Source organism: Equus quagga, chromosome 7 (genome assembly GCF_021613505.1).
Source record: "Equus quagga isolate Etosha38 chromosome 7, UCLA_HA_Equagga_1.0, whole genome shotgun sequence".
NCBI classification, from domain to species: Eukaryota; Metazoa; Chordata; class Mammalia; order Perissodactyla; family Equidae; genus Equus; species Equus quagga.
In genome coordinates, this window is record NC_060273.1 from 84,600,472 (window position 1) to 84,615,331 (window position 14,860).

At 36.9% G+C, this 14,860-nt stretch overlaps 1 protein-coding gene across 4 annotated transcripts in view; it reads left to right on the top strand.

The window, feature by feature from the left end:
• AFF4 (ALF transcription elongation factor 4) overlaps window positions 1-14,197 on the top strand; it is a 92,840-nt gene extending 78,643 nt beyond the window's left edge. For all 4 annotated transcript variants that reach the window (XM_046667642.1, XM_046667641.1, XM_046667644.1 and 1 more), the window contains 8 exons: window positions 581-675; window positions 1,296-1,359; window positions 1,472-1,608; window positions 1,876-1,947; window positions 3,073-3,166; window positions 4,211-4,254; window positions 5,479-5,699; window positions 8,357-14,197. In XM_046667642.1, coding sequence (XP_046523598.1) covers window positions 581-675; window positions 1,296-1,359; window positions 1,472-1,608; window positions 1,876-1,947; window positions 3,073-3,166; window positions 4,211-4,254; window positions 5,479-5,699; window positions 8,357-8,484 — 855 coding nt within the window. In that variant the 3' untranslated portion in view covers window positions 8,485-14,197. The remainder of the gene's footprint in view (window positions 1-580; window positions 676-1,295; window positions 1,360-1,471; window positions 1,609-1,875; window positions 1,948-3,072; window positions 3,167-4,210; window positions 4,255-5,478; window positions 5,700-8,356) is intronic.
• The last annotated feature ends 663 nt before the right edge of the window (window positions 14,198-14,860 follow it).

The following is a 14,860-nucleotide window of genomic DNA, read 5'->3' on the forward strand; positions in this document are numbered from 1 at the left end:
AGGCTTTTGAAATATGACAGATCTGGATTTAAAATCCAAATTCCAGGAATGCCACTTGAAAGCTGTTTGAGCTTGGGTACGTTACTTAGCCTCCTTGAGATCACTTTTTATTTTATCCTAATATTACATACTTCATAGAGTTGTTGAAGGATTAATGACTGCTAAATACTTAGTTAACTTAGTGCCTGGTAAGTAATAAGCATGCAGTAAATGGTTAGATATTATTGTTGCTGTTCTCATTGACCAGTAATTACCAGTAAATTTTATCTTAAATAGTACTCGTATTTTGATATTAGGTTTGTGATTCTTTATGTTTTAACAAGTACCTAGATTAGTGCCTGGCACACAGTAGACCCCTGATATTAGAATGAATATTCTTGGTTATCTAAAATGGACCTGTTCTGTAAAAAGGGCATTTACCTTCTGAAGTTTAAAAATTTTCCAACAAGAAAATTAGTTACCAAAGGCAGTGGAATTTTGTTTCCTTTTTACCCATGGCTCAAGAAATACTTCTAAAAATTAAAAGATTAAAATTAATCTCCTCGCAATTGTCAACCTAGTTATATATTTTTTTGGTCAGGACAAGGCTCCAAATAGCTCTTCTAATTGTCCTCCATCTACACCAACTCCTGATGCTTCTAAGCCTCGGAGAACAAAGCTTGCCTTTGATGACAGGTAAGATAAATATGATTGTTTTATGCATTCAGAAAGTTGTTTCAGTCAACATGTAAGAAACTCATTTTAATTTCTGTCGGTGACCAGAAGAATTCATACTTGTGTTGCAATCCACTGAATATTCAGATATTCATTTGCAAGGCACCCACTAGTCCACGTATTGCTCCTTTAGCTTAGCTCCATGACTCTCATCGGGTACATGACTGATTGCCTTTCAGTAGGACCTTACTGCTGCTGGTGTCTCTGTTTAAATGAGGGGCTTTCTTAAATAAGTAAGAGCAGAGTTGGTTTTATCCTCCATTTTGATAAAAGGTTATTTCTCCTACCCACATTTAATTGACTCTAAATCGTTCAAACAACTTGGGTAAGTTAGTGTTTAATACTAGGGAACTTGATTTCTGTTTTCCTAAGTAGAAAATTTGCCATGAGTCGGTCAAAACAATTTATGCTCTTAATCCAATATAAGCATTTGTCAGAAAAAACTGAATCAAATGTTTAGTAATAGCTCATTTTCTTTACTTTAGAACATGGAAACTGAGGGATGGTAGAGACTACAATGAACTAGTATTATCTTATGAAAGTATTTAACATTTCATTTACAATAAAAATTTACATTGCAGAAATTATTCAGCAGACCATTATTTACAAGAAGCAAAAAAGCTAAAGCACAATGCAGACGCATTGGTATGTAAATATTCTCCTCACTTTATGTATTTAATGAAATGAATCTTCATTTGTTGTTTATTCCCATAGTGCATCAGTTCAGCTCTCATTACCTTTATTATCCTTTCTTCAGTCTGATAGGTTTGAGAAAGCTGTATATTATCTTGATGCTGTGGTATCTTTCATTGAATGTGGGAATGCATTAGAGAAAAGTGCTCAGGAATCCAAATCCCCATTCCTTATGTATTCAGAGACGGTGGAGCTCATCAAGTAAGTAGGAAAACTTGTCACATCATTGGCAGTATTATTTCTCTGGTCCATCTAGGAATGGGCTGATATAACCAATAAAGTAAATACGCAGTAAAGCTAAAGATAATGCTTAATCTTTTATTGTCCTTGGATAAGGAGAACTAGATACTTCAGTGGGTATTTTTGCCTTCATTTAGGTTTGATTCAAATGTTTTAAGCACTAAGGAAGTCATAAGATCAAAGTGAAGTATTACATTTGTGTCATTTCTTTATTATTTTAACACACAGATACACTATGAAGCTAAAGAATTACTTAGCACCAGATGCTACAGCTGCGGATAAAAGACTCACAGTACTTTGGTAAGTGTTGTGTGTTCTAGCTTCTGCTGGATGACAGGCAGTTCCATAATTAATTGTGCAGTCTATGCTCTTCTGAAAGTTATCCTTGAATCCACCTTCCATAATGCAGTCATAAATCTATCATTGATGGATAAAGTAGAAAATAATTCAGAATTCCTACTGAAAGATTTTAGTTGTTGTCGGGTTCTTATCCTTTGCCCTCTTGACAAAAGCTTTGGTAGAATGGGACTGATACTAGAACTGTCCATTGTATTGAGTGGTCACTTTTCCAGCCTCTTCTTTTGGTATCCTCTCTCTCTATTTCCATATACACCTTTCCTTGGGGAGCAAATGTTTAGCTTGCTCAGAATAAAGAATGTGGCTTGCTTGCTTGGTCCCAGGGAGATATTATCAGTTCATTTGTTGTAGGTATTCACCTGGCACTGTGTTTAACAACTGGGAATATAGCTGTCGACAAGACTGACATGGTCCTGTCTGTCATGGAGTCTAGTGTTTAGTGTAAGGAGACAGAAATTAATCAAAAATCACACAAAGTATATGAATTAAGTACTTTGAAAGACAAGTATATGTAACTGTAAGAGTAGAGTGTAGGGAGACCTAGTCTTCAGGTAGAGGGAACATGTACAAGGGCTGGACAGCGGAGAGAAATCAGAAACTATCAAGGATCTAAAAGAAGACCAGTGAGAAGTGAAAGTGACTAGAGAGGTAGGCAGCGTTGATCATGTAGGGCCTTTGTAAGCTGTGTTAAGGTTTGTATATGTTTCATCAGAGTTATAATATTTATAGTTGAGTTTCCCGGTTTTTGTTGTTTAATTTAGATTATTTATCATTTGACCTAGAGATTCTGCCCCTCAGCAGTTTTTAATGCTTGTGTTATAATAACATTGTGGGTGGCGTTTTGATTTTTGATGTCAGCAAATAGGCGGCTAGCCCTAGGTGTCTTCCCCTTGCTTCCTCTCCCTGCGATGTGTACTGTAATAAGAACACTTCTTTTGGTTTTGCCTAAGGGTAAGTGTTGTTGACCTCATGCGAGTCCTGTACTCTTGCACAATACCAAGGTTGTCTGTGCAGATATGGCTAGAGTCTGCTGTCCTGGTAAATAAGCTGCCCTTTTCCATTGGCTAGCCTACGATGCCAGTCTTTGCTGTACCTGAGGCTATTCAAACTGAAGAAGGAAAATGCTCTGAAGTACTCAAAGACGCTGACAGAGCACCTGAAGGTAAGTGTGCAAAAAAGGAGGGTCCAGGGGCCGTCCCAGTGGCGCAGCGATTGAGTGCACACATTCTGCTTCACCGGCCCAGGGTTCGCCGGTTTGGATCCCGGGTGTGGACATGGCACGACTTGGCAAGCCATGCTGTGGTAGGCGTCCCACATATAAAGTAGAGGAAGATGGGCACAAATGTTAGCTCAGGGCCAGGCTTCCTCAGCAAAAAGAGGAGGATTGGCAGCAGTTAGCTGAGGGCTAATCTTCCTCAAAAGAAAAAAAAGGAGGGTCCATTTCCTAGGAGACAAAATTTGTAAAGTCTCCTATCCCCACCCCAAAATTGCCCTTATTGTTTTACCTGCCATAGCAGAGGCAGAGCTACTGTTTTTGGGGAAAGTTTTTAAATGCACTTAAATCTGATTGTGGAACCTATATCTAACCATATATCTAGTTCTTAATAACATTCCAGTAGATGTAGCCTATTTTTATCATGAAACCTAATTAAGACTTTTAGAATGGTCTTTGTTTTCACTACCACCCTTTCTTAGACTGTTATCTTGGTTTCCTAAAATGTCTTCCCATGGTTTTTCATGACAGCACCACATAAATCTTCCTAAAATTCTGTCATGATTGTGCCTTGGAACCCTTCAGTAGCTTACCGTTGCTTTCAGGGTCAAGTCTAAGCTTCTTTCCCTGACTTGCAAGGCCCTCAAAGTCTCTCTTTCTTGTTCTTTATCTAAATCTTTCCTCCAGGAAAACTGTCTGGGTCACATACATTCTCTTTTCTGTACATAGTATGACTCACCTTTCTATGCCTTTCCCCTCCTCTTTATCCATCTGAGTGTTACTCATTCTTTCTTTCTCCCTTAATTCTTCCAGAACACCCCAGCTGTCACCTAAATAATTCTTTCTGTTGCACATTTAGACACTCACACACAATTTTGGTTTCTTAAATTTATAAAACTTCTTAAGATCAGTTCTGGCCCAGTGCTTTTCAATATATTTAGTACTTTAAAAGTAGTGTTTTTTTTAATTAAGTAAGTTTTATTCTCTCCACAGAATTCTTACAATAATTCTCAAGCACCATCACCTGGCTTGGGAAGGTAGGTAAATTTTATTCTATAAAATATTATTTGTGGCAAGTTATTATTGTGTAAAAGTGGAACTGGTTGAGTCCAATTTCCAAAAATAGAAAGATGACAACTTTTTAAAAAATTAAAGCCATCTCTAATAAGTATTTTTATAAGTTATCATTTTTTTCCTTGTTTATTTTTTTATAAGTTGAAAATATGATAATGAACATAATCTTAGAAAGATTTAAGAGGGGTCATTTCACCTGCAGAAGTCTGAGGTTTTTTACAGCACCTCAGCCCTTCTCACAATTTGATTTCTGTAGCTACTTGAGTTTTTATCACAGTGGACTTACGTTTACTCAAGCCTTGACACTGCCACAGTTTAATAACAGTGGCATGATTGTGGTTTCTTCTCCATCCCCACCTCACTCCCATCCCACCCCACCCCCCAAAAGAAGGAAAGACACCAGAAAACCCTTTTTTGTAAGTTTATCTGTTCAGTTATTATGTTTCTGTTAATTAGCATTTTGTCTTTGCCCTTAGGTATTTCTTAACCAAATTTATACTGCTAAAAGTGCAGATAAAAATATTCTTAGATATCTTTTTTCCCCCCAACTTTTGTTTGATTTTCCCTTTTATATTGTCTTGGGCATTTCTATAATTTTAGTACTGCTGATATGAATCTGCCAGATCTCAGCATGTATTTTCTAAGAAATATTTAATTGAGAGGAAGCTTGAGATGATTGCTGTTAAGAAAGCTGTACCTCTTTGTCAGCTCTGAATAACTTGGTTAAACTAGGAAAGTACCAGCAATTATAGAGTTTAAAATAACATGTTCCCATCTACTACCACAATTGTTTTTGTATTAAACTGTTAATTCCACTCAACTTTCTACAAAACAATTTGAAAGTACTTAATTATATGCCTGAATAGGTGCAAAGTGTGTTGAGTTGGGAGTGAGGCAGTCTGGCTCTAAGTCTTTGAACTTCTGCTAACAAGGTATATGCCTTCCTCAGTTCTTTCCCATCTGTTGTTCTGTTGTCGTTCATTAAAACAAACAGTAGATCATAATTCACAATGGTCTTTAGTGAGCTAAATACTTATTTAGAAGAAATTATCCTTCTCTGAGAACCCTTCTAGTTTAAAATAATCTTCACAGTTTAAAAGCTTTCATATAGGAAGAGCCAGTAATACACTGACTTCATCACTTTCCTTATGTCCATGTGAATAAACTGCCTGTTTTTCTGTGTGTAGCAAAGCTGTGGGGATGCCTTCCCCTGTTTCTCCAAAGTTGTCGCCAGGCAATTCAGGAAATTATTCTTCTGGGGCCAGTAGTGCTTCAGCAAGTGGTTCTTCAGTGACCATTCCACAGAAGATCCACCAGATGGCAGCCAGCTATGTTCAGGTTACATCCAACTTCCTCTATGCCACCGAAATTTGGGACCAAGCTGAACAGCTTTCCAAAGAGCAAAAAGGTAGGGAGGTCTCTGGAGAAGCTTGGAGGGATGGAGTTGTTGAAAGGAGCCTTTATGATCTGGTTAAATAAGTGCCTTGTCTGCATTTGTTTAATTATCTAGTCTAGAGGTAACGATAATCAGTTTGCTAATCTACAGTGCTTGGCAATCGTACGTAATGTACTGAATTTGGTCAAAAAATGCCTTTCGCTGTGCTGGTGACACAGACTAAACTAAAAATAGTTTTTGGTCTAAGACAAATATGCCTTTGTTCTGGCATATTAAATGCAGCTTATACTATAAAAGTAATAGAATATATGTTCTACTCTAGGATGGTTAACAGTAAATTTGGCTATAGGCATAGGATTAGAGACATCTTGTACATATGAGATGTTTAATATATAAGAAAGCACGTTCAGGATTTATAGGTGTATTGGAAGAAACTTGTGTGATAGACTACAAAATGAATAGATTTCTAGCATTCTTTAATATTAGGTCATTTGTGGCTTTGTACCTTACCTCCCAAACTAAGAACATTGAGAATTATCAAGTATTTAAAGATCTGAGGGAAAAGTGCTATATGAAGACCATTCTGTCTCAGTAGACGGTATTAACAGATGTATGTGCAGCATCTGTTCAGGTAGATCCTTTGTAGAGAAACACTAAAGTAGCCAATCAATCAAATGTCCTCTTGTCACAGACTGCATTTAAATGCTTTCAGTATGAACAGATGATCAGAGGACAATGAAAGATTCCTATCATCAAAGAGGGGTGATGGTGAGAGAAACGTAGAAGGGGAACCCCAACATCTAACATAAAGTTGTGTTTTTAAAAACCTAATTTGTTCCTAAAATTTCAAATATTGTTAGTACCACTCAGGGAAGGTTACAAAGCTGAAATTCTTAAGTTACCCCTAGTTTACTTTCCATTCTTCTCCCTGATGCCAGTTTTCTAGGCTCATTTTCCCTTTTCTTTAATTTTTCTTTTCTTTCTTTTTTTTTTTTTTTTTTTACTTTTTGTGTGGCAGTTTTCAAACATCAGCTAAAGGGAAGAGAATGGTATAATGAACCCCATGTACTTTTCACTCAACTTCAGCTCAGCAACACAACATTTTGCTAATCTTGTTCCATCTTTCTTTCTCTCTCTCTGTGTCATACTTTTCTTTCCCCCTGAAGTGTTTAAAGCAAATGCCAGATAATCATGACATTTCACCTGAATACACTTTAGTATGCATCCTTAGGTGATAAGAACTTCACCATCCCTTTATCACAGCCATCAAAATGAACAATAACTCCTTTGTGTCGTCTGATACCTAGTCTACTATCAGATTTCCCTACTGTTTCACATATGCCTTTGTTTTTTTAAACAGGTGGATTTGTTTCAAACAAGATCCAAACATTCATTGATCAGTCTCTTAAGTATCAGTCTCCTCCGCTACTTTTATTTTTGCCATTCCATTGATATTGAGGAGAAGCTGGGCCATAGATGTGTCATATTCTGGATTTTACTGATTACTTTCTCATAGTGTCATCTAGCTTGCTCGTCTGTCCCCCTTATTTCTTTCATATTGCTAGTTATATCTTGAGACTTGATTAGATTCACGTTTATTATTTTAGTTAAGAATGTTTCATAGTGGTGCTCTAGATTTCCTGTTACATCATTATGAGGCATATAATGGTTATCCCTTTTTTAGTGATATTAAGATTTGACCATTGATTCATTCAGGTGGTGTCATCCTGACTTAGTTTGTTGTAACATTCCCTAATAAACTTTAACTCATGCTTTTAGCATCCATTGATGATCATTACTTACATCCATTATTCCATTAGGAAATAGAAAATTCTATTAGGAATTTCCTATTCTGATACTCCTTCTGCATTTGTTAGCTGGGGTTCTATAAAGAAGACCCTTTTCTCATCAACTGTTTGATTACTTCTTGCCTTGTTTGAGTAGGCTGATATCTTTATCATGAGAATGACCCCTTTTTCTCTGCCTGTGTAAAAGCTCTCCTTACTTTCTGAGTTCTGCATCCCTCTATCATCTCCCAAAAATTGCATTGGAATCAAATGTTAGGATACTGTTGTCTCCTCCTCCTGTCTACACCTGACCTCACATGCACCTCAGCCTACATTTGTTCACATAGGAAGAATCCTTTCATTTCCGTTCCTTACATTTTTAAACTACTGTCTAAAACATAGGATTTAAATTATCAATGTTGCATGGCATATGATTACAGCAGAAAGGTTGATGTCTAACCTCACAGGGGTCTTATGGGGAAACATGCAAAGAACAGCCTCTTTTTTTTGTACCACTTCCTTCTTATACAAAAACAGTACACAGAGAATGTTTTGTGTAACAGTACATTGTGGCACTGGGTCTTCATTTTAATAATGTTTATGGCATACTAGCAATTTTTCCATCAGTGGATTTCTGCTTATATATATAACACTTAATTCCTGACCATACAGTCTGTTTAAAATGTTTCAGGACTTAGGGAAAAAATATAACTTGAGAGACTATGGAATAGTTTGTTCTAAAACATGGACAGTTCTCATTTTAGTGCAGGAGGGAGTGTTTTTTGACTTCATATGACTACTATTTCATAGTCTAGACTAAAAATTTTAAAGCAGTGATTCAAAAGAGTACGCGTCATTTAATGAGTGTTTTTGGTTTTCTAGAATTCTTTGCTGAACTGGATAAAGCAATGGGCCCTCTCATCTTTAACGCAAGCATCATGGCAGACCTAGTTCGCTATACCCGGCAGGGACTGCACTGGCTTCGCCAGGATACCAAGTTGATATCTTGAACTGAACATGTTCTCCTTGCCTCTGATTTTCTCCACAACACTGTGTCACATCACGAAGGAAAACTGCCATAATGCGCCACCTAGTCGACACTAAGAATGAGGAATGGTTTTCTCCTCCCTGGTTCATGTGTTGTTTTTTATAACCCAAAGCCATCATGTCAATTGACTCCTTCAATATTCCCAATATGAAAAATTATTGAGATGCTTTTAAATCTGCAGCACACTGATAAGATGGTTTCAGTGATCTGTAATAAGATTGAAATTCTAGTTGTAATTCATAACTAATCAGTTGAAATTCTATTTATTTTAATTTCTTTAAGTTCCCAGATTGGGGCTAGTTTAAAACTTAGTTATTTCTGCCTATAAATTTACTCTGTTGAATATTTAGCGTAAATTTAATGTAGGAAATTTTTATTTATATGCTTTGGGAGCTTTGTTACCTAATAATGTCTTTTGTGGTAACTCTTCTAAGAGTAAGAGTTGGTTCATCTAAAATATGGACATGTTCTTTCTACACCTACTACCTGATATTATTTCAAATCTTAACTACAATTTTATTATTGCAGAATTTATACTTAGTATTAAAGATATTCTTCTACACATGAAAAATCACTTAAATGTGAGAAGAGGCTTTCTATGTGGATGTAAAGTGAAATGTGTCTGATTTGGTATGCATTATTTCAAGAACTGTGAATGTGTGTTAATAACACTATAGCAATCACAAGGTGACTATAACTTGCATTTAATGCATTACAAAAGAGGGCAGGCAAACTTTCTAGGAGAAGCATATCATGTGAAGGGTTTCATAAAAGGACAATCTTGAACTTTATGGATTTTATTAAAACCATGTGTTCTTTTTTGTTGCTAATTATTAATTTGACACTTAACTGAAACAGAGTAAGTTACAGTTGAACAAAGGATGCTCCAACTCTTGAGGGTTGCTGCCTATATCTCTCATTGATGATGTTTGAAGGGTAAAATCTCTCTTCAGAATTCTTATTTAAAAACTGTTTTCTCCACACTAGGTTGTGATCCTCTCACAGGAGCATGCGGGGACTGATGTAGGAATGGGCTGGAGCTTTGGCGTGTGTGCTTTTGTTATATAACTTACAGTTTTAATGCCAGATGTAGAGATGATGGATTTCTCCTTTTAAACCTATCTTGTATTTACTCCCCTTGTATTATGAAGGCCCTCATCAATGATGTATGTTTCTGATGGGATCAGAAAATTCACACTAGGGAAGTACCTATCTTGGTTCAGTGTGAGCTCTCTTGGGAAGGGGAGGGGAGTAGAGTAGAGCTTAAGAAGCCAGCTCTGTAAGAGTTGTATATCAAAGTACCTTTCCGTGTAAGGTGCATATAGGAGTCAAAGGTGAGAAATGTACCCTCTCTCTTTTGTTTTTAGTGCCCCTATCATGTCTGGTGTGCCTTAAATCTTACCTTTAAATGAAGACTCTGTGGATTGTTTACAGATGAAGTTTTACACTAGGACCAGATCGCCCATACGGTTGGTCTTCTGCAGTAATAATGCTAAATTCTCTTTCCTTTTAAATTTTCTTTTAGGGTCACATAAGATTAATTCTTTCAGAAAAGCTAATGCTTTGGTGCATGACTTAGTCTAACTTATTGGGTAATGCTGCTTCAAAAAAATAGTTTGTCCTTCTCCTTAATCCAAAAATGAATCCATTCAGTCAGAAAAAAGGATTGCCCTGCAATTTATAGATAATTTCTAAGGCTTGAAATAGGAAAGAAGGGATGGAAAATCTCCAAGCCCAGTGGTGCAGTGAATCCTCTGTTTTTTTGAGTCTCTTTTACCCTTATTTCTGAAGGTGGTGAACTTTCATTGTCCTGTGGCCTCAAATTCATAGAGTTTTTTAACTGTTTTGTACCTCAAGTTGTTTTTGCATATCGTTGAATATTGAAATCTACAGATTATGTTTAATTTAACCTTTTTCCCTTGGAGAAATTGCCTCTGATATCTTTCTAACTTAATCTTAGTGTGTTTTAGAATAGTTTTCCTTACGAGGACAACTTCTCAGTGACCATGGTAGTTATTCAGTAAGAAACTTGCCACTGTTAGTCAAGTAGATGTATGTCCTGTCCTTCTCTGATTTCTCTGACTTAATTTGCAGTGGTGTCTTAGAAATGGAAAAAGTATCCTCTGAGCTTTTAGACTTCCAGCAACAGCAGCCAGTGGGGCACCTTTGAGTTCCAGTGTGTTCTAGTCCTTTGTGTGTCCTCAAAGGCAGCAAGAGTCCGTCTGGGGTCACACTGGTGTTTTGTTAAAGCAGAGTTTCCTGCATGTTTTATGGTGCTGCTCTAAGATACTCTCTACCTAAAACTGTGTTAATTCTTGGAGAATGAATTTTTCAAGCTTTTCATTGTGGAGGGTTTTTCCCACTAAGTGGTAATGGGCAATGGATCAAAACCCTGTCCTGAATAATTGAATTTTCAATGTAATAGTCTGTGAAAACATCACTCCCTCTCCTCTGTGTCCATCTCCTCAAAAGTTCTATCTGTGTCTTCATCTGCCCCAGCACATATTTTGGATCCTTTAAAGGTGACCATTCCTCCTTCCTCAATAGGTGTCTTCAGTGTTCTCTAACCATTTAAAACAGAATTTGACAAGCGGCTAAAAACTCACGTAGTCTGATACTTGTACTTAATATATAGTTAATTATAGAAATAGCAACTATTTAAAAAATTACTCTGTTGACTGCTCTTTAAAACCACACTTGTATGCCAGGAGGCAGCAGCCTACACTATTGGACTCTACAGGCAACCAACCAACAGATCGCGGTGGATGAAGTTGTCTCGTAGTCTTGCCCAGCCTGGGCTGGGTTATGGGGAGCACTCCCTTCAAAATGATTCAAGCTTCCACAGTCCAGCCCAGGTCCAGTCTGGCTGGGGAGCATTCAGCCCATGTCTTGCCGCAGTGCCACCTTTTTCTGGGCAAGTAGCCAAGAACGGACTATAAGCAATGAGTACTTCAGATAAATTTACAGTTATAGTTGCTTACGAGTGGAGAAGGTTGACCATCACTAATTTAATTCTCCAGTGTAAAAGCAATCTAGAGTAATGTGTGCACGTGCCCACACATGCCTGTGCTCTGGGGAGCTCTCGCGTTGATGGATCCATAGGCATCTGGGCTGCACTTTGAATGACACACTTGTGGCTTTATTAGACTCACTGTTGTTTTTTTAATTGTTGTTTGTTTCTTTTCATTAAAGAAAGGTTTAATCAGATCAGACAGCATCATTTTATATTTAATGACAGAAACTTTGGGAAATTACCTTTATTGATTGAGCTCTCATTGTGAAGCAAGAGCCTACAAAAGGCACCTGTTGGAAATGAAAGCTCTGGCTCTGGGGGCCAGCAGCACTGTGTGGAGTTTCAGAGCAGCCTGTGGTCGCTCCAGTCAGTGATACCTAGTTGTGTAGAGGAGAGGTACACTGTGCACTCTTCTAGGTGTGAGGGTATGCAACTTTGGATTTTAAAATTATGTACACATACACACTTTATATATATGTATGTATGTATGTATGAAAACAAATTAGTTTGTCAAAAATGTGTGTGTTTAGTATTTTAGCTTAGTGCAACTATTTCCACATTATTTATTAAATTGATCTAAGACACTTTGTTGTTGACACCTTGAATATTAATGTTCAAGGGTGCAATGTGTATTCCTTTTAGATTGTTAAAGCTTAATTACTATGATTTGTAGTAAATTAACTTTTAAAATATATGTGAGCCCGTCTGTAGTATAATAGGGCTCTTTCAGGGTGGGAAGGATTTTAATTTTCCAGTTGTTAATTGAACAAAATGGCCTCATTATGTATTTTGAATTATAGGAGTTTGCCTCTGGGTCCCAGAAACATCTACGGGGAATGACTCTTTTAGGCAGATTATGATTTTTTTTTTTTAAACCTAAGTAAATTGGGAAGCAAAGCATTTCAAGTCCGTATAGACTCCTATAACTCATATTCCCTAATTATGTGAAACACAGCTCTCATTTTAATTTCAGGTATCAATGTGTTGGAGAGGCAGACTTTTCCCCAATAATAAATAATATTACACATCTAAGATTGCTATTCAGTAAAATAAATAGAAGAGATAAGTATTGAATGACTTGACATATGTAGTGACAAGAGGCCAAAGTGGTCATGTTTGTGAGCAAAATTTCACATACTCACTAATGGAGAAATTCAGTTTAGACCCCTAGACCCTAGAATCAAGCTGGCAAATGACAGGAAATAAGTTATTAATAGTTGGTAAAGCAGATGCTGATTCTGTTCACTTGAACCCTGTGATTAATTAAAAAGAACTTATCTCTGGAAAAGCAAATGGAAAGAATATCTAAATCTCCTTTTTGATGGAATTTGGTCAGAGAATAAAGCATTAGAGTTAATCCTGAACCAAGTCTTATAGTAGTTTAAGCCTTCTAAAATAGCAGCCTAAGTAATCATCAGGTAATGAAGGTGACTTTCAGGAATGTCAGCATTGACCTCTCCTTGCCACCTTTGCTCAGCTAAGCATAAATTGCTGTTCTTAAGAAGAAACAAACAAAAAAAGCTCTCTAAATGAGCATGGAAGAAAAGCTCCCACCCAGAAATTCTAGTAATACTCAGTTTTGACCTCTTACTGCTTCCACGTGGGGTTTCTTTTCAGCTTTTAACCACTGGAATTTTCTACCTGCTATGTTCCTCTTGGGAAAATATCTATTTGGAAATGCTGCCTTTCAAATCAACGCCGTGATTTATCCATACTGTTGAGTTTGTTGTTGCTGTTCAAGAAGTGTCCCCATTTTACACCTTTATGCACACACCCGGCACATCGTTGACATGAGCATTCAACAGTGGGGGGGGGGGGGGGGGGGGGGGGGGGGGGGGGCGGGGCTCACCAACAGAGCTGGCCAAATTGGCAGTACCTGAAAAGGCACTGCCTTTGAGGACCAGATGTGGGGTTGGTAAGCACAGTTATGAAAATTTCTATCTAGCCTCCGTTTTGAATGGTTTTAAGAAATTTTGTATATGGAGGATGGAAATGTTTATATATTTATTGAAAATCCTTTTATCTTATTTGAAATTAAAATTATTTGGTGAATAATGGTTTGATATTTGGGGAGGGTTTTGGAGGGGAGGTAAGGCCGCTGATCAATTAAAAGCCTTGTTGATTCTACAGAAAGGTACTGTTAGTGTTTGTTAGGATGCCTTTGTTTTGTACATGATCCAAATCTTTGTTTTACATTTCTTTTATCCAAAATATTTAGGCATCTGACATTTTCAACCAAAATTTCAATTATATACTGTGATTTTTATTTGTTGCAATACGTTAAAATTTCAGAGGTACTTTGGGGCTCAAAAGCTAGGATTTCTAAGTCAGTATGTGCATTTCACATAATAAAGCTGTTAATGGTGAGCAAAGTATTATATACTAACTAGATTTTTCCACATCTGTATAGTATATTATATGTATTTTGTGGTATTGAGATTATAGAAAGTTTAGAGTGTCAAACATGCGTTTAATGTGTATTTTTAAACAAATTTATGGCAATTAAAATATTTGGAGACAAGGGTATCACATTTCAATTTGTAAAGATCTTTTTAACTCTACTGTGTCATTAAGATGCTTTGTATAATGCCAAACCATAGCTGGAAAAACTAAGTTTAATAAATATCAAATAGATTTTCTGTATTAAAGTTTATAAACACTGTGCTCTTTCCACTTCTTCAACTCTGACTTTGCCCTTTTCATGTAGGTTCTGTTTTGTACTTTGGGGCCCAGTGCTACTCTTCTTCAAAAGTCTGGTCCCACCAGTTCGGGTCTCATTTTCTGATTACAGAAATTCTGAACTTGCTGGCCATGGGTCCTTTTGCATAGATCAAAATTTGCCCTGCTCCAACAAAAATCCCAAATTCTTTTTGCTGTTATTGGTGGCTTGGGGTTTTGTTGTTTCATTAAACTAGATTTTTCTTCCAGTTCTGCATTCTGTTCAGTCATAGACAAGGTTGGGCGCATCACCAGGTAGTGGGTGCCAACATTGCCCTTCTTTGACACCTCACTGAAGAGTTCTTTACATGAAGTGAAGGACTAAGATCCAGGGTCACAGCTTATGAACTTGCCAAGGCTGATCACATAGCTATTACTAAACTTTTGCCTTTAGCCTGCCTTGTGTTTTTTATTTCTTAAAAAAAATGTTAGTTCTCACTATGCTTTCCAGATTGAGAAGTCAACACATCATGATTAGGCAATGCTGTTCTTTTCTATAGCATACAAATGAATCCTCCTTTCCCTCAAAACCTTGAATTCCAGACTGCCAGAATTTCCATTTGAGACATTTAATAGTACACATAAAAAAATAAACTCTAAATTGACA